Source organism: Hypanus sabinus, chromosome 6 (assembly GCF_030144855.1).
Source record: "Hypanus sabinus isolate sHypSab1 chromosome 6, sHypSab1.hap1, whole genome shotgun sequence".
Classification (NCBI taxonomy): domain Eukaryota; kingdom Metazoa; phylum Chordata; class Chondrichthyes; order Myliobatiformes; family Dasyatidae; genus Hypanus; species Hypanus sabinus.
This window is the reverse complement of record NC_082711.1, coordinates 152,350,438-152,373,557: the sequence shown is the minus strand read 5'-3', so window position 1 is coordinate 152,373,557 and position 23,120 is coordinate 152,350,438. Positions and strand designations below refer to the sequence as shown.

Below are 23,120 nucleotides of genomic sequence, written 5' to 3'. Positions count from 1 at the left end.
GAGGAGACAGAGGGGAAAGAGATACAGACAGAGTCCTGGAAGAACCCACAAAGTCCTTCAGGAGTTAAGTCAGAATAGAAACAAAATCAGGAAATTAGAGTTTACCAAGACACACAAATCAAGACAAGAAGCATGAAATAAAACAGAAAATGGTTAGCAGGTCGGGCAGCATCTACAGAAAGAGAAACAGATAGAGCTTCAGGGTGGAGATCCTCACCAAAACTGGGCTTTGACCTGAAGTATTAGCTCTTTTTAATTTCACAGATCCTGCCTGATTGTTTTCAGCATCTTCCGCTTTTATTTCCGACTTCCAGCATCTGCTCGGAATGAATGAAAGTCAGTCAGAGTTCCCCTGGGACTGCGTTGGAAGGTACAAGCATTCCCAGTGAATAGAGCAAAGCTCCAATATCTATCACATAGTAGCAAACAGTGGCTATCTGGCAACGATGGTTCTGTCTTGCCAACAGGCTAACGGAACTGCAGTACTGTGCAAAAGTCTTAGGCACACACATATATAAAGCTAGGGTGCCTAAGATGCTATATATCAACATGGAAAGGAGAGCGAGATTATACATCCGGCAGGAGCAAAGGATGTTGGAAATGGTGAGGGTGGCACACTCCAGCAGATAAGGAGTGCCATGGTGGAGAGTGGGTGCAGACTCACCCAACTCCGAGACACCAGGCAAGATCATTAGATTTCAATTGGTTTATTGATCATTACAGAATGCCTCTCTGGCACTTCCTGCTCCGTCCCGTCCCCTTTCCCTTCTTTCGAACCACGATTCACCTCTCCCTGCCGCCTTCCCAATCTCAGTGCCCAATATAGACCCGTATCAGAATCAGGTTTATCACCTCTCACGTACAGCATGTCATAATATTTTTTTGCGGCAGCAGTGACGAGTCAGCATTTAAAATTACTACACTACAATGCAACCAATCCCTTCCAATAGTTGTGAATGTGTTCTTACAGAGCTTGTCTCAAGCTGGATGCTGAGCCCAAAGCATCCTCCTTGATCCCAATAGAACACTGCCATCAGGTACCCTCCTTACCATGGGACTCAGGAAACGCTCGCCGAAGCACAGACCCCCAGGTTTACACATCACCGTTATCTTGGCAGATTGACAACACCAGCTGCCTGAACACCCCACCGCCCAACCTCCAAGTTTAGGCTGCCTGGTCATCAAAGCAAATGATGCATTTCACTGTGTGTGCGCCCTGATGTCTTTAAAGGGAAGCATGCTGTGAGCAGCTCCAAGCTCACAAGATTACGGCGGCACGATAGGTTGCACAAGCAAAGGGTCTGGGGCAGAGTGGTCATCAGATGAGTTGGCTGAGGACTCCGTGCAGTGATATTCAGTGGAGATGTGGACAGGATTCCCGCAGGCGGCGGTGGTGATCCGAAGGATGTGAATGAGTTGTTCAGATAACAATGGGCTGTGCCCTTTTCCTTTCTCTGCTGCTCCTGAACCTTTGGTGGCATCTGCCACAGCCTCCATCCGAATATACATCGGTCCTGTGTGCCTCTGTCAGAGTTGTTAGAGTCCAAGGGCAAAGATATCAGTCCATCACTGGAGAGGACAGAACTATTCATCAAGGAATTACCCAGAGATCAGACTCAAAGGAAACTGAGGACATTAAGGCAAGTGCTAGGACATCATATCCTTGCAAAGGGAGCCCATGAGGCCAGTGACTTCTTGAACCTAGCTGGAGTTGCAGTCCATGGTTGGAAACAAGAGAGATGGGGCAGGGGTGAAAATCCTAGGGATGTGTGTTCTCCACCCTTACAACAACATTCTCAACAACTGCACACCTTCTTGGACAATTACAAACAAAAAACAGAGCTTCCCCACGTAGGTTCCAAACCCTCTCAATCACGCCACTTATCTCCTTTATTTTGTCTGCTATACAACTGCTTATTACCTACAAAGTCACCACTATTACAAGGAAGTTTCCTAAGAATTCTTCTCCTACTGCCCAAAACCTGTCCACTACCTACGTGGTTCAGGTCAGGAGTGTAATGGAATACTCGCCACTCGCCTGGATGAGTGCAGCCCCATCAACACTCAAGAAGTTTGACACCATCACAAGGCAGCCCTCTTGACTGGTACCCCTTCCACAAGCATCCAATCCCTCCAGCATCGACAAACAGTTTCAGCAGCGTGCACTATCTACAAGATGCACTGCAACAACACACCAAAGTTCCTAAGGCAGCACCTTCCAGACCCACGACCACTACCATCTAGAAGACGAGGACAGCAGATATCAGGGAAGACCACCACTTGGAAATCCCCCTCCGAGACTCTCACCATCTTGACTTGGAAACCTATTGCCATTCCTTCATTGTCGCTGGGTCAACGTCATGGACTTCCCACCCTACAGCACTGTGGCTGCACCTACACCTCAGGGACTGCAACGGTTCAAGAAGGCAGCTCATCACCACCTTCTCAAGGGCAACTAGGGATGGGCAATAAATGCTGACTTACCCGGCAACACCTACATCCCATAAATGAATAAATAAAAAAAGCAGCGGGCCTCTCCCGTAGGATTAGGCCGCACTTCCTCTGAATCTTGTGTGCACAGTCACCCAGGATAGTAAGGCCCAGACAAACAATAAACCCACCCACTTTGGCAAGATTTTCACCACTTGGCAAAAGGCAATTGGGATTAACCAAGGGTTCCCAGCCTGGGCTCCATGGACCCTGTGGTAGGGGCCCATGGCATCAAAAAGGCTGGGAACCCCTGGTCTCAGACAGTGTTGCAACAGAGGAAACCACTAAACTGATTTATTCACAAATTATTTACCAAAACAATCAACAGTAGTTAAATGCTCATGGCGATTTGAAAATAAAAACCTGCTTGAGGATTCTGAGGTCTTTCAAAAAAAGCAAAATGTCTCTTCATGGAATTGTATCTTGAATTAATAGCTCTTTAAAAAATATAATCCATTGAAACACAGATGTACTGTATTTTTGAGGGAGGTACTTCCATCAAATAATTTAAAACTTCTGCAGGAGATTCACAAAACAATATGTTGTCTTACAAATATAGCTTAGGCTCAACTAGATTCTGCAGTTGCTTAAAACCTTGTGAAGGGATTTCAAGCAGGTGAAGTACTGACTTAACTTCATATAAACACATCAAAAGAAAATTTTTTAGAAGCCCCTTTCCTAGTATGCAGCTGGAGTTGCCATTTTAAGGATGCAGCACTTCTTAAAATAACCCCAAATCTGAGAGACATAATGCAGGACAGGAAGCCAATAAGCGACAGAGAAATGTTCCATTTTTGACTTGGAGACAAGTAATAGCGCTAGCAACAACTGTGCTCAGGAGCATTTGCAAGAGCAGCGTACTACCCAGTCGGCCACATCCAATATTTTGTGGAAGGCTGAAGGAAAGTTGTTTGAGCACAAATATATTGGTAGACGGTCCTTTCCCCCGTGGGATCTTGGTTGATAGATTACAGCAGTCAGCAATTCACTGATGTATAATGTGGTAGTGACCTTCCCTCACTCTTGTCAAATTCTAACTAATTCTTTTTAAAGAGACTGGATTCCAAACCAAGTTCTATATTTTAACTGTAAGAATATGTAAGGCACATTCTGGTACTCTTAAGGACTCTTGGTAAGAGCCCATTTATTATTTGTTAAGGCTGACCTACGTGTAGATCATGGGATTTAAGCACAGCTTCCCCGCAACAAGGTTATAATGACCACACAGACTTGTCTGTCAAAATACCTATCAGGTTAAAAATGCTCATTATTACTTACGCACTCGAGAGACTTTTGTTCAAGGTGAGACGCTCTCCTGATAGCAGCACTGACTTATACTGAAGGTTGAAAAGGTGACGGCCAAAGAAAACCGCTAGAAAAAGTGCTAATTATTCACGTTACAAATATAGATACAAAATGAAGTAATTTGTGAAGGATTCCTGATCAAAATCTCTGATGTTGAAAAGGGATTATTAAATGTGGGCAGACTTATTGCTTCAGATATTAATTGTTGCTGAAGGTTTTAAAAATAACAAATTTGTGGTCAGTGGTCTTTCCCTTTTTCTTCCCTCAATTCACTCTTTATTCCTCTCAGATCTACATTTGTTTCTCCAACATCCGCGGCATATTTCTCAGTCCTTTAATCTGACTGACTACTGTTGGCTCAGCTCACTCAAGCCCCAGCATCTCTCTTTTCCCACCGTACACTCGCAGGTCTGCACTTCCACTAACTTGTCACACACAGAGTACTAAAACGAAACGCCAAGGTGTAAAAGCAGCAGCTATGGCTTGGCAACAGCAGAACTGGGGCCTTTGTCACCCTTATTTCCGCTTTTGGACTGACGCCCAGCCAGGAGCCCACTTTCAGAAACAGAAGAGCCTGACACTTTTAAATGTTTGAGTACTTAATTCCAAGGAGTTGAAATGGGTGGGGTGTACAACCAAGGGAAAGCAAAGAATGGGGTTTTGGGGATGCTCCCTCAAGGGTGCGATGATCCCAGTTTTGGTGTATGTGGTGCAGTTGTGGCTGTCTCTTATTTCTGTAATCCATCTGGAAATCAAAAATGGATCCTGTCTACAAAGATGCCAGGTATAAATCTGCAGAGAAAGGTTGAGAAATGTACCCAACACAGTCGTTTTGACAAGTACTTTTGTGTGTGGCTCTGTTAGTCTGTGCCCAAATCATGTGCATGTCACTATGTACTAAGGTTTGAAGTCCCCAGTGTCGCAAAAGACACTGTCCACAACTGATTGCTGGAGAACGACACTTTCCAAGGTCCAGGGCCTTGAGCTGAAGGATGCACCAAAGCTCAATGTGGGCTCCGTGGCAAAAGGACAGTTTAAGACCTTCCCACCATTTGCCGAGAGAGGAGCTGGAACCTGCAGTTACTGCTCACGGAATGCATATGAAAGGAAAATTGATATTACACTAACATAATGTAAATATTGGGAGCAAACAAGGTGAAACATTACTCTGTGTATTTTTATTTATTTGCAAATGTTACAAATAAGTTGCATTTTTTTAGAAAAATATCAGTGCTCAACTTATTTCAAAAAAAATGTCTCCAATCACCCTGATTTAAAATGAGATTCAATCCTACTTTAAAAGTGGTCTTGCAGCATGTGTAAAGATGCAACAGGCAGGGACAGATCAATTATATTAAGAATACACTGGCGAACAGCAGCAGTAACAGAGCATTTGAAATCCAATGAAAATAACAAGTTGTCGAGCAGATTATAAGAGCTTCTTAATTTCTACCTACTAACTCCCGTTGGCACTGACAGCATCTTGGTTCATTAGGCCACTGTTGTGTAGGCACTTACATATGAACTTCCCATCGAGAGTCAGCTGCTAATTCACTCACAACAGCTGTCATCACTGGCTTTATCAACATTTTGCAAAGTTCATATAGCAGTAACAAACTCCCTCATTGATAAATACAACCAATGCACGAGTAAATCACATTCTCTCACCTTTGAAGCCCTCTTCATCGACGATTATGGTGTAGTCTTCAGGAGTTTCAGTTAAGCTGAAGAACTTGCACCTTGATGAAGAGAAATTGGAAAAAAAAGGTCATTAACTTGCAATATTTCAGCTACAGTTCTTTCTGAATTGAAACTCTGAACATAAGAGGACTCATGATTAAATTATAGGAAGAAAATGCTGGAGAACACTGATCAACATCAGAGATTTTAAACAGTGAATGTTTCAGATCAATAACCTTCAGTTATATTTTGTACCCAAGTATTAAGTTACTGTATAAAAACTTATTGAAAAGCCATGAAGGTATTACTGGTAAAAAAAATACGAACTATCCAAACTGGAAATGATTGAGGTAGCCCGTCTTAGAAGGCATCATATACAGTCACTGGCCAGACTGCCTCAGAAAGGCAGCGTCCATTCTTAAGGACCTCCGGCACCCAGGGCATGCCCTTTTCTCACTGTTACCATCAAGTAGGAGGTACAGAAGCCTGAAGGCACACACTCAGTGATTCAGGAACAGCTTATTTCCTTCTGCCATCAGATTCCTAAATGGACTTTGAAGCTTTGGACACTACCTCACCTTTTTTTTAATATACAGTGTTTCTGTTTTTGCACATTTTTGAAAATAATCTACTCAATATATGTAATTGATCCCTTCTATTTCAATGCACGTTGCTTAACAGGCAAGGAAGATGAACTGGGGCTGTGAGTTGCCGCTAGGGGACTGGGATATTGTGGTCATAACAGAAACACGCCGAGTGAAGAGCAAGGCTGGCAGTTCAATGTTCTGTGATACCGATTCTTTAGGTGTGAAAAAGGAACAGGTAATTGTGGAGGGCCATTCCCTTTTTCATAAGGGACATAACAGCAGTCTATTCTTCAGAATCGTCAAAGGAGGCCATTTGGGTATGGGTAGAACATGAAAATAAGGGGAAGACCACCATTGTTGGGACCCCCAACCCCACAGTCTGTGGGGACTGAGGAGCAGATGTGTCAAGAGGTTGCATCTAGTTGCGATAATAGTAAGTTAAGGCTTCAATTTTCCTGGTATCAACTGGGCCCCCAGAGTGCAGAGGGCCTGGATGGGATGAAATTTGCACGGTGCATCCAAGGTGACTTCCTCACACAAGATATAGTTCAAAGTAAATTTATTATCTAAGTACACATATGTCACCATATACAACCCTGAGATTCATTTTCTTGTGGGCATGCTCAATAAATCTATAGAATAATAACCACAACGGAGTCAATGAATGACCAAAAATTGAGCATTCAACCAATGTATAAAAGGCAACAACTAGTGCAAATACAAAATATAAATAAATAACAATAAAAAAATAAATAAGCAATAAGTATCGAGAACATAAGATGAAGTGTCCTTGGGAGTAAGTCCACAAGTTACGGGACCACTTCAATGATGGGCCAAGTGGTTGAGTGAAGTTATCCCTTTGGTCCAACATCCTGACTGTCGAGGGGTAATAACTGTTCCTGAACCTAGTGGTGTGAGCCCTGAGGCTCCAGTACCTTTTTCCTGATGGCAGCAATGAGAAGAGACCATGACTTAGGTACAGGGGATCTTGATGTTGCTTTCCGGCGGCAACACTTCGTGTACGTTTGCTTAATGGTGGAATAGAGGAATGTATCTGAAGGAGCAAAGCAGCACCTCCTCTTGATGAATGAGGCAGGCCAAGTAATTGAAGTGGTAGTTGGGGAGCACCTAACATTGCCTTGTGTTTCAAATATAGAGGATTCCAGTTAACTGGGCCATTGGGAGAGCCATTTATTTGTGATAACTCTTGAAGAACAGAAACATCGAGAAAATTGCCGGCATTCCTTTGCTTATTTAGGACACTATGCTGGGGAAAGGAGACTGTTGCCGAATGTGTTCTAACTAGTGGCAGTCATGCACACTTTTGTGGCTGTTGAACTCTGCACTGTGCTCAGAGCAAAGAGTTTTTAAATAGTGTTTTAAATAGCCTGTGTTTGTGTTCAAAAAGCAGTGATGTTTGTCACAGGCAATTAGCAGGAAGTAAGCAGTAAGACAATTCTGAATTGTTTAGCTCAGTTCAGTTTCAAGCATTCAGGCTTGCAGATGCCAGAAAGGCTGGGAGTGAAAATGAAATGATTTCACAACTTCAACAAGCTAGGGGTTACGAAGAATTAGAAAGTATCGACAATTATACTGACTGGTACAATGAAAATGAAGATTCAATAACCATTGCATTGTATGAAGGTAATCCATTATCTGTACCAGGTATCTGGGCTGATATGTCCATTGCATACACTTGATGAATTCCTCCACCGATAATTATTAGGAACTAAAACAGTTTTATATGTCTGTAGTACTACTGGTATGTTCTAATTTGTTCTGTACTTCATTTCAATTTTTAATTTGTTACGTAATTTGTCTTTTTTTATACCTTTCTAACTATTTCCACGAAACTTCAGCTACTTGGGACAGTTATTTAATTGGGTCAAAATGTACTGGTCCCTATGTGTCCCAAATAACTGGAATTCACTATAAACCCAATGACTTGGCCTCCACAGCCATCTGTGGCAATAAAGTCCACAGATTCACCAACCTCTGGCTAAGATAATCCCTCCTCATCTCTTTTCTACTTCGATTCTGAGGTCCTAGCCACCCTCTCTATTGGAGGCATCTTTTCTATGACCACTATATCTACGCCTTTCAATATTTGTTAGGTTTCAATGAAATCCCCCCCCCACCCCCCCCCCCCCACCATCATTCTTATAAACTCCAGGAAGTACAGGCCCAAAGCCATCACACACTCCTCAAATATTGTCCTTTCATTCCTGGGATCACTCTTACCAGCCTCCGCTGGTCCCTCTCCAACGCCAGCACATCCTTTCTTAGATATGTGGCCCAAACTGCTCATATAACTCTAAATGTGTTCAGACCAACATTGTGTAAAAACCTCAGTATTACATCTTTGCTTTTATATTCTAGCCCTTTTCACACAAATGCCAACAATGCACTTGCCTTCCTCACTAATGACTCAAACTGAAAATTACCCTTTAGAGCATCTTGTATTAAGTACCCTAAGTCCTTTCGGACTTCCAATTTCTGAATTTACTACCAGTTTCAAAAATAGCCTCCACCTTTAATTCTTCTAGGTAAATGCATGACATGCACTTTCCTACACTGTATTCCATCTGCCTCTTTGCCCATTCTCCTAATCTAAGTCCTTCTGCTGCCTCTGTTTCCTCTACACCTCCTGCCCCTCCACCTATATTTGTATCGCCCGCAAATCCAGCCACAATGCCATCATCCAAATCGTTGACATATAACGTGAAAAGTAGCAGACCCAACATCAACCCCTGGAGAACAGCACCAGTCACTGACAGCCAACCAGAAAAGCCTTTATTCCCACTCTTTGCCTTCTGCAAGTCAACCAATCTTCTGTATGTGCTAGTATCTTCAGGTAATACCATGGACCAGATTAGTGAATGTGCCGAATTACAGAAGGATCACATTAAGCAATAGCTAACCGCCTCATCATACCTTTAAAATATCGTGTAAATCAGAGCAAGTTAAATAATAATGAAACAAATATTAAATGAGTAGCAAGTGAAATTTTAATAAACAGGCTCAGGTAAATGTACAGGAATAAAGTTATACAGAACAGTTGAGCACTTCCACTTCTAAAGTGAGACATTTAATATACCTTCAGGCAAAGTTATGTGTCTGCAAGTGTGGGGTTGTCAGGATCATCCACATCTTCATCTTGAAAAATGAGTGAAGCAGCAGGAACTGGTATTGAAACTGGCACAACAGTTTCTTCAAAAACTGTTGATGTTGGTGGCAGCACATCTGGGTGAGCAGAAGCAGAAGTCGGAGAAAGGAGGTCTTCTATACGCCACATTTCATGTGACCGCCAGGCGGCCGGGGATTCAGCACTGGGCTCGCAGTAACTGAGGGAATCCTCGTTAGTTTCTTTTCCTCCACTTAGTAATATGCTTAAATTCAGCAGGTCACCGTGTCTGATCTGAGGTCGTAGGCAGAAGAGAACAGAGTGCCGGCAGGCGATGTTGAAGGGCAGCGGGTGCCGGTTGGCCGCGCCTCACGCAAATAATATTAATAAATGCAGGAAAGCAAGCAGTAATCGCCTGTCTGGGCTTACAAGAGCGTGCCAACATGTGAACAGATCTAGTGCAACCAAAATAATGCACAGCAGATTGGTATAGTGGCCTGGGAAATTTTAAATTACAGTTGCGCAGAAAATTTGATATCAGTGCCAGATTATCGAAGGAACCGGATTACAGGTAGTCAGATTAGTGTAGGTCGACTGTAGTTCCAGGAATCTAGCCAATGCTGCTCTACCATCATTCCTGCTAAAGTTTCCTTCCAATCAACTATGGCCAGCTCCCCATGCCTCTGTAGTCACCTTTATTCAACCATAATATAGTGTATCCTATCAGATTCCTTCTTCTTTCCCCTTTACCTTTCCTGCCCATCTGGCTTTACCTATGGTCTTCTAGTCCTTCTTCCCCTCTCCCACCTTTTTCTCCATCATCTTCCCCCTTTCTTCCCAGTCCTAAAGAAGGGTTTCGGCCCAAAACGTTGACTGTATTCATTTCCATAGATGCTGCCTGGCCTGCTGAGTTCCTCCAGCATTTTGTGTGCATTGCTTGGATTTCCCGCATCTGCAGAATCTCTTGTGTATACTGATACACCAGACTTTAGCTTCTCCCTCTCAAACCGCAAGGTGAATTCTATTATATTATTATCACTACCTCCCAAATACTCCTTTACTTTAATTTCACTAATCAAATCTGGTTTATTACACAGCACCTTATCCAGAATTGCCTTTTCCCTAGTAGGAAAAGCCACCTTGTAGGCATTGAATAAATTCCTTCTCTTAGGACACAGCATCAACCCAATTTTCCCAATCTACCTGAATACCGAAAACCCCAAATGACCATCATATTATTGCCCTTTTTACATGCCTTTTCCATCTCCTGTTGTAATTTGTACTCCCACATCCTGACTAATGTTCAGAGGCCTCTATAAATTTCCCATTAAGGCCTTTTTACCCTTGCACTTTCTTGACTCTAATGACACGGATACTTTATCTTGTGATCCACTGTCATTTCTTTTTAAGGATTTGATTTCATTTTTCCAAACAGAACCACCTTCTGTCCACCTGCTTGTCCTTTCTCTATGATGGGTATCCTTTGCTGTTAAGCTCCCAGCGGTGCTCTTCTTTCAGCCACAGCTCTGTGATGCCCACGGTGTCATACCTGCCAATTTCTAACTGTGCTACAAGATCATCTTATTTTGTGTACTGAGTGCATTTAAATATAACACCTTCAGTCCATATTCAATGTCCTTCTTTTCAATTTTGTCTCAATATTGCCTGAAGTTAAATTCCTACTACGTTCTCGATTTTTTTTGTCTTATTCTTTATTCTGGAGACTTCAATAATCTCTCCTATACTCTCCTTCCTTTTTTACCATATCCATACTATGCCATGCTGTAGAACCTACCCCCTACTATTTAGTTTAAACAGTGGTACATTTACTGTAAGTAATACATTTAATTGTAAATGAAGTGTAAACCTTCTGGGAGGCCAGGGAAGAAATTGCAGATCCTTGTAGAGATATTTGTTTTTTGTTAGCAACTGGGCGAAGTTCCAGAAGGTTGGAAGGTAGCTAATGTTCTTCCATTGCACATGAAAGGCCAGTGAGCAAAGTTAATGGCAGGAATTCTGATGGAGAAGATCTACTATCATTTAGATAGTCAATGCCTGATCAGGAATAGTCAGAATGGTTTTGTGCGTGGGAGATCATTCTGACAAATCTTTTGAAGTAACTAAGGGGATGGATAAGAGAAGAGTAGTAGATGTTGTCTACATGGACTTTAGTAAGGCCTATGACAAAGTTCCGCATGGCAGACTGTTCTGGAAGATTTGGTCACGTGGGATTTGGGGGAGCTAGCGAGATGGATTCAGAATTGCCTCGAAGATAGGAAGCAGGGTGCTTCTTGAAGGTTGACTTTCTGACTGGAGGCCTGTGACTAGTGGGGTGGATTGCTATCATCGATTTGGATGTGAATGTACATGACTCGACGACCAATTCTGCTGATGATACTAAATTAGGGATTCTTATTGATAGTGAAGCAGGTTACAATGAATTGCAAAGAGATCTTGATCTGTCAGGGAGATGGGCTGAGGAACGGCAAATGAATCTCAATGTAGGTAAGTCCAGGGTGATGCATTTTGGACAGTCAAACCAGGGTAGGACCTGCACAGTTCATGACAGGGCACTGTGTCTGTGGAACAGACAGAATTTGGAGTACAAGTGCACAGCTCATTGAAAGTGGCTGGGCAAGTAGGCAGGGCAGTGAAGAAGGCATTTAGCACGCTGGCCTTCAGTCGAGTCATCGGGTTTTGGAGCAGACATATTAAGTTGCAGGGTACATTATATTGCAGAGGGTGCGGAAGAGGTCTACAAGGATGCTGCTAGGACTAAAAGGACCTGCGTTATAGGGGGAGTCCGGCTATTCTAGACAATGAGAGAGGACCTCCAGAGGGGTATGGATAAGGTGAGCAGACAGTCTTAACCCCAAGGCTGAAGAGTCAAAACCTAGAGGGCACAGTTACAAGAGGGGAGAGATTTAAAATAGATCTGAGGTAACTTCTTTACAAAGAGGGTACTGAGTACCTGAAGTGAGCTCCCATGCACTCACTGCCCTCTCTGTAAAGAAGTTACAAGGAAGTGGTCAAGGCAGGTACAACTGCAACATTTAAGAAACATTTGGATAGGTACACAAAGAGGACAGGGGAGGGTTGTAGGTTTATGGGGCCAAACTTGGACACACAGGACTAGCGGGGAAGATGCTGTGGTTAGTTTGGACAAGTTGGGCCAAAGGGCCAGTTTCTGTGTATTACTCTTAAGTAAATAAAAATGGGGCCGTGTGCACCTTTAGTGACTCAAAATGATAGGAGCCAGAAAAACTGATTAATTACCAGAGACTAGGATGCCCCACTCTGCTTTGTCTCATTCTTTGGAAGCCCCAAAAAAATCTCATGGCACTGAGCAGCACACAGGACAGAAGTCTCAAATACCTGGATTGGATGGAGCAAATTCCAAACCCGACATGCAAAATATAGCCAACATATTTGCACCCTGAGTCATCTTACCCAGCCAAGGCTTAATGCCCTGGAACAAAGGGGGCATAGACTGTGCTATCAGCCAGCTGAAAAAGACAACCCCAGTTAATAGTTAATAGACAACCCAATGAATAGTGTGAGTGGGCTTTAAGTGAGAAGAACCCACTTTTTCTTTCCATGCTGATTCAACTAATTCCAAGCGGTTATTCACTTGGTTATTAGTCCGAACTATTACAAATTAGAATTTATGGCACAGAAGGAGACCAGCTGACTCACAATATCCATGCCAACCAAAAGTGAATTCTAGGCCAATGGCAGTTCCTAGAGCCATGACCTGCAGGACTATGGGTCAACTGCTCAACCGGACGACTATTTAAGTGTGGTGAGGCTCTCTGCCTCCACCACCTTCCAGGCATCAAGTTCCAGTCTCTGACACTTGCTGAATGAGCTTTTTCTCCCACAAATCATTCTACCAATCAGCAAAGCAATGCAACCTAGTTATAACCCTCCCGACCAAGGAAAGCAGGACATTCTTTCTCACTGTGTCCAGGCCTTGTTTTGTGCAAGGTCATTAACAATCGGTGCACCTTGCAATGAAATATAAATGCATTCAAAAGTGTGCAAGGCTTAAAGGAAACCATCAAGTAAAATTAATCTAAAGTGGAGAACTCCATACAGAAACAGATAAAATGCTGGAGGAACTCAACAAAGAAGGAATTAAAGAGCCATTGTTTTGGGACAAGACCCTCAGGATCCTGATTAAGAACCCCAGCCTGAAACCCCAGTTCTTTATTCCTCTCCATAGATGCTGCCTGACCTGCTGAGTTCCCCCATCATTTTGTGTACGTTACTCTGGATTTACAGCATCTGAAGAATCGCTTGTGTTAACTCTGCAGAAAAATTTGGCTCTTTGTGTCTTCCCACCTAACTTCACTGTGAGAACCAAACAATTCCTCAGCTGGTTGGGGCCTCTTGTGGACAAGAAAAAGCTTCACTCGTGAGACGTTCGTTCTAATTTAACCATTACTGACTAGAGAACTGCTGTAAAGCACATCCATCACCAAAGAGCATGATTCATTTATCAGCCTTCAACCCACTGGTGGTTGGCTTCACTGGACACAGGGGAACACTGAGCCCCTATCTGTGGGACTTTCAGAGAACGTGCAGAATTACTTGTCAGGAAACTAGTCAGGTGTGGAGGCAGGCAGAGCAGATGCTGATGTAATGGCTGCAGAACAAGCAGAGCAAATGGATTTTTCCAGCTTTTGGAATGTTTCACAATGAATAGCACTTCTGGAATTTGCTGAAGAAACAAACATCTGACGCCAGCTATTCAATTCAAAGCGGCAGAATCTCTAAATAGAGCAACAGCTGACAGAATCAATACAGTCAGAAAAGTTCATAATACAGTAACTGGACAAGTATTTACTTAAACCCCATGTAGAAGGACAAGCATTGGATATAGTTTGATAATGATCTGTATGAGAAGGTTTTGTAATGTGCATTACAAAAGCTATTTTGGAAAGAATTGATCTCAATAGTTGTACCTTTATTGGAACAGAATTTGCCAATAACTAGTGGCTCAGTATAATTTTGAGAATTTTAGATACAAACATAGGCAGAAAATAATTGCTTCAATGACCAAAGGAAATCTTGGTCATTTCTGTAATACCTAACGGAAAACTTTAGGTATTACAGAAACTTTCATTTTTTGTTACAGCATGAGGGCATACAGCCCATTAAGTCCAAGACTGCTCTCAGAGCATTCACTCATTTATTATCCTGTAACCCGTTCTTTCTCGCGTGTCTAGCAACCTCACACTGATTTGTCCACACCGCCCCCCCCCATCATCTGTACACCAAGGCTAACAAACCCACTACCCCACACACTTTTGGGATGTGGGATGTGAATCCTGGTTACTGCAGCTGAGAGGCAGCGGCACTACCTGCTGCACCTTGCTCTCTCTTGCTAATCTCTCTATTTGCTCTTGATCAATACTTTGGAGGGAAAGGTTAGAGATTCTTTCTCAGCAACACGCACAAAATGCTGGAGGAAGAAGTCAGCAGATCAGGCAGAATCCGTAGAATGAAATAAATAATCAACGTTTTGGACCGAGACTATCCCAGCCTCTGAGGATCTATTCTGGACCCAACTTATTGATGCAGCCTCAAAGAAGGCATGGCAGCAGCTATATTTCATTAGGAGTTTGAGGAGATTTGGTATGTCTCCAAACACACTTGAAAATGTCTACAGATGTACCGTGGAGAACGTTCTAACTGGCTACATCGCTGTCTGGGGATGGCGGGGGCTACTGCACAGGATTGAAATAAGCTGCAGAGAGTTGTAAACTTAAGACTGATTTATACTTGTGCATTGCATCTACGCCGTAGGTACCACATACCCTACACCGTAAGATGACGTGCACCTCCCCAAAAAATTAACTCATGCGTCGCAGCAACGCAGACCGCAACAACTGTGATTTGTCCGCTTGGTAGATTTCCTCCTACACATTTCCGGTTGCTTCTTCTCCGCCACGTCTGTACACCAATGTGAAATAGATGAACCAAATCATCAAATCTACCTGCCAACATGCGAAAACGTTTGAAATGCATTTCCTAGTCCATGTCTCTCACGAAGAAACTCAACACAGTGGCACAGAAACCCCACCGCCAACTAGCGTTTTGGCGCACACCAACGTATGCTCGCTACGGTGCACAGCAATGCAGAAGTGAAAATCAGGGTTACGGCGTAGCCCGTACGCACAAGTTTAAATCAACCTTTAGTCAGCACCATCTTGAGCATTTACCTCTGTAGTATCCAGGACATCCTCAAGCAATCATGCCTCAAGAAGGCAGTGTCCTTATTTAAGGACTCCCATCACCTAAGGCATGCCCTCTTCTAATTCCTACCATCAGGGAGGAGGTACAGGAGCCTGAAGGCACACACTCAATGATTCAGGAACAGCTTCTTCCCTTCTGCCACGCGAGTTCTGAATGGACATTGAACCCATGAACACTACCTAACCAGTTTTTATTTTTTTTTATTTTTGCACTACTTATTTAGCTATTTACTGCAATTCACATTTTTGTCTGTATTATTATGTATTGCATTGTACTGTTGCTGCAAATACAACAAATTCCATGACAGTTGCCGGTGATATTAAATCTGATTCTGATGCCTGAAATATCAACTGTGTATTTCTAATGTTGCCAGACCTGCAGTTTGCTGGTTTTGCTCAAGATTTCCCGCATTTGCAGAACCTCTTGTAACTTTCACAGTGCTTCTCTTTTGTCCTGTAAGCTTCCAAAGCTGTAACAAATCTCAATTTATAATAGGCGGTGGGATCGGAAAATGTAGGATGCAGGTGGCTTAGAATGGGAGTGGCACGTTGGAATGACTAACTTGTTTATTTTGCTGATACATGAGACAACCTAGTCTGGCTAGGTAAAAGAAAGACCGCATTCATCTGAAAGTGGAAAACAAGATCAGGATCAACTCTTCAAGCCTGCTCTGCCATTCAAAAAGATCACAGTTGAAAACCAAAAGGTAAACTACAGATGCTGAATAAACTGAAACAAGAACAGAAAGTATCAGAATTGTCTGAATTTTGTTAGTTCTAACATCAGTTCAACCTGCTGAATGCTTCCTCTATTTTCTGTTCTTTTTTTTTCCAGTTTTTAAGCAGCTGCAGGATTTTATTTTTATTTTTACCTCCTGATGAATTCACTGCCATTTCTAACATTAGAAAGGCAGATCAGGCTTATGAGATGGAATGGCCTGATTCTAATCATCTCTTACGTTTATATGAATGTAGTCTTTTTTTTACTTAGCCGGACTTCGTTGACTCATGTCACGTACTGGGTCTCCTCTTGCACTCCGAAGGGATCTCTGTCCATCCCTCATGCTTTGTTAACTTTCTGGACTGACTGATTTGATTAAAGCTTCAGCCCCATTTTCCTGCCTGTTTACCATAATCCTAGAGTCAAACTTTTTAAATGAATCCTTCAGGACAATTCTTTCTCAGTTACTTCAAGGTGAGTGGCTTCCTCACATCATCAGCTGCAGATAAGACCATAAGACATGGGAGCAAAATTAAGCCACTAGGCCCATCAAGCCTGTTTTGCCATTCGATCATGGCTGATTATCCCTCTCAACCCCATACTCCTGCCTTTTGCCACCCTTACTAATCAAGAACTTACCAACCTCCTCTTTAAATATACCCAATGACTCGGCCTTTACAGCTGTCAGTGGTAATGAATTCCATATTTGCATTATCGTTTGGCTAAAGAAATTCTTCCTCATCTTGTTATAAAGGGACATTTTTCTACTGTAAGGCTTCTAGACTCTCGTACAATCTCTCAACATCCACTCGGATGTTTCAATCTTCAGTAGCTTTCCGTGAGATCCCCCCCACCTTTAATCGTCTAAACTCCAGTGAGTACAGGCCCAGAGCCATCAAACCCTCCTCATACGTTAACACTTTCGTTCCTGGGACCATTCTCGTGAACCACCTTAGAGGCTTTTGGAAATCATTAAAGAATGCCACATTATCAGCTAATTGGGAAATAATCCACTTAGAAACTTGTGCTGGCAAAATCAATTTGAGGCAAATGCTAAACATGACTTGTTTAAGTAATCTGAGCTACAAATTAACAAAACAACATTTAGGCATCTTCATTGAGTAAATTTAAAACACAAAATGGGCATGCAGACTCAGCTAGTAATTAGAAAGGTTAATGGAACGTTGGCTGTCATTGAATGAGTGACAGAATATAAAAGTTGAGTAGCTGTGCTCCTCCCGTACAACTGTACATGGCAGTATTCATCTTATTGAGGTACAGTGTGGAATAGGCCCTTCTGGGACTTTGAGCCACGCTGCCCAACAATCCCCCAATTTAATCCTAATCAAATCATGGGACAACTTACAATGATCAATTAACCACCACTGGGAGGAAACCATACAAACTCCACACAGGCAGCGGCGGGAATTGAACCCAGGTCGCCCGCACTGTAAAGCGCTGTGCTAACCACTACACCATCGTGCCGCCCACAAAAAGTCAAGAATCCAATGGGAGTACTGTGAACTTGCTTTCGTATACTTCTGGAGCCAAAAGCAGACTTACAGTTGGTTCACAATAAGTTCACCATGTTGGCTCCTGGAATACTAGAGTGATCCTAACAACTGAACAGGCTGGGCCTATGTTCAATGCAATTTAGAAGAGAGAGAAGTGATTTTATTGACACAATTAAGATTCTAAGGAGGTATATCCAGAGAGGATGCTTCCACCTGTTGGACTTCGAAGTGATTATTTCAGATAAAGGGATCAATCACCCTTTTAAAATGGAATCATTTCTTCCATCAGGGGCTTGGGAAGCTCTGGAATTCCATACCCCTGGGAGTTATCGACACTAAGCTACTTCCATCTTACTTCTGGTAAGACAGCAGCGTGCATGTTCAAAGTCGCAACTGTTTGACCTTTACATTTTTTCCCCCCGATTCGCTGGTTATCAAGAAAATCAGGTACTGAAGGTCTGCCCCATGGAAGAGTTGCCTGGTAGTGATGAAGCTGAACTTCATGCAGAATGCGTTGCTGCCTGCTACAGGAAGGTGTAGTAGTCGGTGTGTGAAGGCTGTATGCAGTCTAACAAATGGAGCGAGTGATGGTCTTGGACATTGTTCTTGTGATCACAAGACCCAGTTGGACATTGGTAATGTGGAGTACTGCAAGTCTGGCTCACTGATCAATGGTGAGACCGGCGATGGGGAGCTGAAGGACCCCAGTTGCAGAGCGGACCAGGCCTCAGGCTGTTGGGTCGCCTGTTGTAGTTGCCCAGGGAAGAGATGCTGAAGGCAGTGTGGAAGAGAGCAGAGGTATGGCAAGCTCTGGGGGCTGGTCCTTCCCATTGATACTGCTCTCCAGTGTTCGCACAGTGGAAAACAACTGCAATGTGTTAATCTGCGGATTGCTGCAGGCTTGCTCTCACTGACAACATCCAGGCACCATTAATCTACAGGAAATTACACTCAGGGTCTATTTTTTTTGTGTGTTTACTGCTCTCTTATATGTGCTATATGTGCCTTCTGCTGTGTACGGCTGCTGGTACTGTGTTTTTCACCTTGGCCCCGGAGAAATGCTGTTTCATTTCACAGTATTTATGCATGTTGACAATTAAACTTGAACTGGAACCGAATAACCTGAGTTCAGCACAGATCTGAGGAGACCTTGTCGAGCAGCAAGCTTAACCGGCCCATCGCTCACCTCAGTCTTCGACACCGTGACCTTTCCAACCTGCTCGTCCAAATATTGGGTTGTCGTTCTGGAGACTTGACCCCTCCACCTTGTTTTGGTCCACACCTGAGCTTCCTGATTCGGCCTGGCGCTTAAATTGTCCAAACATACAGGTGAGCGACTTAACGTAGCAACGCTGAGGATGGATGAGAGGCTAGGCTGGGTAGAAGGGTCCTGATGAAGGATCTCAGCCCGAAATGTGGACTGTACTCATTTCCATAGATCTGCCTGGCCTGCTGAGCTTCTCCAGCACTGTCTGGATAAAACAGCTGATGATCAAGTAGCTGAGCAACAGCGCTGGAAATGTCAATGATGGGGAAAAGCAATGACTCCTCTCTGGCACCATGCAGTAGGCACTGTCTAGTCTGGCACTTGACCAGGTCCTGTGGGAATGAGCACAGAGAGAGTCATAAATAAAGACAAAGAGTGCCCATTCATTTGCAGTCACAGAATCCCCTGAGGGGCACTTGTCTGCACTTGGGTCCTGTGTGAGACAAGAAAAGAAAAGCTGTCTCTGTGTAGATTTTGTTTCTGCAATACAGCACAGTCAGCTTCAAAACCAAACTGACCGACATAGCACGTAGCCCATTGTCCTTACAGCCTGGCATGGATTAAACAGGAGCTTTACAGATCGTGGCTCAGCTTCCACTTGATATTAATTTACTCCTGTCTTTTAGCGTTCCAGGTTCCCGATGGACGAAATGTCGACATCGGTTGCAATGCTCCATCTCGTAAGGTGAAAGTAAACATCCGCAGCAGGTGCTCACTCTGCCGGCTGTGGTCCGGCTCTGCGTTCCCCAAAACCGTCTTCAGGCCACTTGTACTCTTGTCACGGAAAACAAGTTTGCAAAAGCAGATCCCAGGTGCAGGATCATTGGAAGTTAGTAATCCGACTTACTCATTGATCAGAACACTCTGGGGCAATACTACCAACACTGTTCTAGTCATCTCGTGGTTACATGGTAGCAAAACCTTCCAACAGCCTGTAATTACCACATTTGTGCATGGGACAGCAGTAGGTTTCCAACAAAGTGTCTTCTATCACCTCCTCCAATGCAAGCCTCCAGTGCTATTTGTTCCTTCACAGCAGCTCCCTACACCCTTCACCTCCTCCCTACCTCCCACCTTTCATAAAATTGCCAAGCATTTTGACTGTAACGTTTAAGAGATGCTTGATAAAGTACATGGATTGGAGGGGCACAGAGGGCTATGGGGGCTCTATGGTTCAGGTTGCAAGTTGATACGACTAAGCAAAGTAACGGTTTAGCATAGAATAGATGGGCCGAAGAGCCTGCTTCTGCGCTGTGGAGCTCCATGGCTATAACTTCACATCTCTTTTAAAGTGCCTTGGTGTTTCTCTTCACCCAGGAAGTGACCTGGAATTTTAAAAGGCATGTAAGAAATGCAAGTGTTGTGTTACCGTGCTTTGGACTGGGACGCACGGCAATGAATTATTACAACAGAGTACCTCACTAGATTCATAGAATCACAGAAAATTTAACACGCTGAAGTAGACCATTCTGCCCATTATATCTGTGCTGGTCAAGAAGGGATGTTGAGCTTAATCTTACTTCTAACACGGGTTATGTAGCTCTGCATATATGTACCCCAGGCACTTCCTAATGTGAAGGGTTTCTCCATCTACTGGCCATGCAGTTTACAAGTTCAAATGTCCACCTCCCTCTGGGTAGGTAAGGTCTTTCTCCTCTTCTCCCTTCTAATCCTTCTCCCAGTGATATATTTAACTGCCCTCTCCAAATCTGTTGTTAAACCATTGTACAGAGGATAATAGTTTCTTCCTATTTATTGCATAAGAAGATCCTCATAATCTTGCACATTTGGCTGGTGGTATGGTGGCATCAGCTTTGGGCTTTGAGGTGTATGGTCCTGGGTTCAAATCCGGCCAGCCACTTGCATGCTTTGCGTCCGTGCTGCGTTTTGCATCGAGCTAGCAGCTTGACCTCGTAAGACACACAGACAAATGCTAAGGAAACGGCAAAACCGCCACCCGATGCGCCACAAGGCACGAAAAGAACAACTACAATCTTAACAAGATCAATTCAGTATCCTTCCTGTCTTGTGAATGTGCTAAGACGGTAACACGATATTAATACGCAGCAGCCTCTCCAGACTCTGGATTGGGGATTGCCAAACGTTATGTGGATTTTCTGGTGCAGTCTGTTTTGTCGTGTGCTTTTGTGTTATCATTCTGGAGGAACGTTGTCTCATTTTTTAACTGCACTGCAGTTGTGGTTTCTAAATAACAATAAACCGAAATTCAATTCAATTCAATTGTCTGTTCCAAGGAGACAACTCAGGCCCACTCGATCTTTCTGCTCAGCTCGATGTTCCAATGCTGGCTAAATCCTCAGTTCTCCTTTGCCCCTCTGCAGTACAATCATATCCTTTGTATAACATGGTGACAACAGCTGTACACCAAACTCAAGCTGCGATACAAATCGTACCAACATAATCCTGCTTCTTTTATATTCTGTGCTCATGTTCTTGATATTTGTTGCTTATTTATTTATTATTATTTCTTCATTTTGTATTTGTATAGTTTGTTGTCTTCTGCACTGCGGTTGAATGCCCGAGTTGGGCAGTCTTTAATTCTGCTCTAATTATTCCATAGATTTGTTGAGTATGCCCACAAGAAAATAACTCTCATAGTTGTAAATGGCATCATGATAGTAAATTTTACTCTGATCTTTGAATAAAGGAAATCACCCCATCTGCCCTCCTAAGTCCCTCAGTGAGAAATCCTGATGTTTTCAAGGATCTGTGGATATAGACACCAAAGTCCATTTATCAATTCACAGTTTTCAAATCCTCCCATTTATGATGTACTCCATCACCTCGCTGCATCTCCTAAAATGTACCACCTCACAACTCTTCAGATTAGCTTCCACTTCACAAACAAGAGAGAATCTGCAGGTACTGGAAATCCAAGTGACACACACAAAATGCAGGAGGAACTCAGCAGGCCAGGCAGCGTATTTGGAAAAATAATACACTCACTGTTTCAGGCCTAGACCCTTCGGCAGGGAGGGTACCTTCCATGTGCCATTTTTCTGCCCAGAGATCCAAGGATTGATAGAATTATATAGGATGGAAAGAGAACCTTCAGTCCAATTCAGCTATGCAAACCAAGATGCCTATCTACACAAATCCCATTTGCCCACACTGGTCCATCTCCCTCTCAACTTTTCCTGTCCATGTAATCATCTATCCACGATTTTCAAGCTCCTGGGTGCCAGTATCTCGGAAGACCTAACCTAGACCCAACATTATTCGTGCAGCTATAAAGGCATAACCGGGGCTATATTTCATTGGGATTTTGAGAAGATCTGGTACGTCACCAAAAACACCCTACAGAGCATTCTAACTGGCTGCATTGTCTGGTATGGGGGTGGGGGGGTGGGTGAGGATTGAAGTAAACTGCAGAGCATTATTCTACATGTGTACTATCTTACGTACCGTAATTCACAACTTTTTCCTCTCTCTATATCACCTATTTCATTGTACTGCTGCAGCAAAGTTAACTAACTTCACAACATGTGCTGATGATATTAAACCTAGTTCTGATCTGTTCAAACGCCTCTTGAACACCATAATTGTGCCTGCCGTGGCCACTTCTATTTAACGGAGTCCAGTGGTATAGCTTTACTTTGCTGAGATTGTAAAATGAATAACTCCACTCTGGATTAAACCTGGCTTGCAAGAGAGAACAAGTCAGGGAGATTGTTGGCAAGGGAAAGCATAGAGGGTGGGAGAGAGCTGAAGGTAGGGAGGAGCGTGAGACGGGGAGGGCGAGAGTAAAGCTGGAAGGAAGAGAGCAAAGGTGAAGTGGAAAGCAACAGAGAGTGGGGCACAGTAGGTGAGAACAGAATTTAAAACCTGGATGAAAACAAGTTCCTTTTTTTTAATTATTTCACTATAATCGAACATTTTTAACTCTGCACTTTTACATAATTGTGACTTTTTTAAAAAAAAATAAAAAATGTCAACTTTTAAATTACTAATATTATCACTGCTAATAATCCTTAAATGTCTGCAGTGACAAAGAAATTGAAAAACAAAACAGAGGTGGGGTTTAGCTGGCAGCCAAAGCTTCCAAGGGAGTTTTGTGGGTAGAACTTCCTCACTGTCACAACTTAGACCAGGATTGGCAAGGTCGGGTCCTCGCATGTGGATTGTGTAGGTGAGGGCAGATGATGAGTGAC

General features: G+C 43.2%; 1 protein-coding gene across 1 annotated transcript in view; it reads right to left on the bottom strand.

Moving 5' to 3' along the window:
* Positions 1 to 23,120, bottom strand: part of LOC132395957 (cytosolic arginine sensor for mTORC1 subunit 2) — a 187,261-nt gene that overhangs the window by 107,619 nt on the left and 56,522 nt on the right. The window contains exon 2 of the mRNA XM_059973194.1: positions 5,464 to 5,534. Coding sequence (XP_059829177.1) covers positions 5,464 to 5,534 — 71 coding nt within the window. The remainder of the gene's footprint in view (positions 1 to 5,463; positions 5,535 to 23,120) is intronic.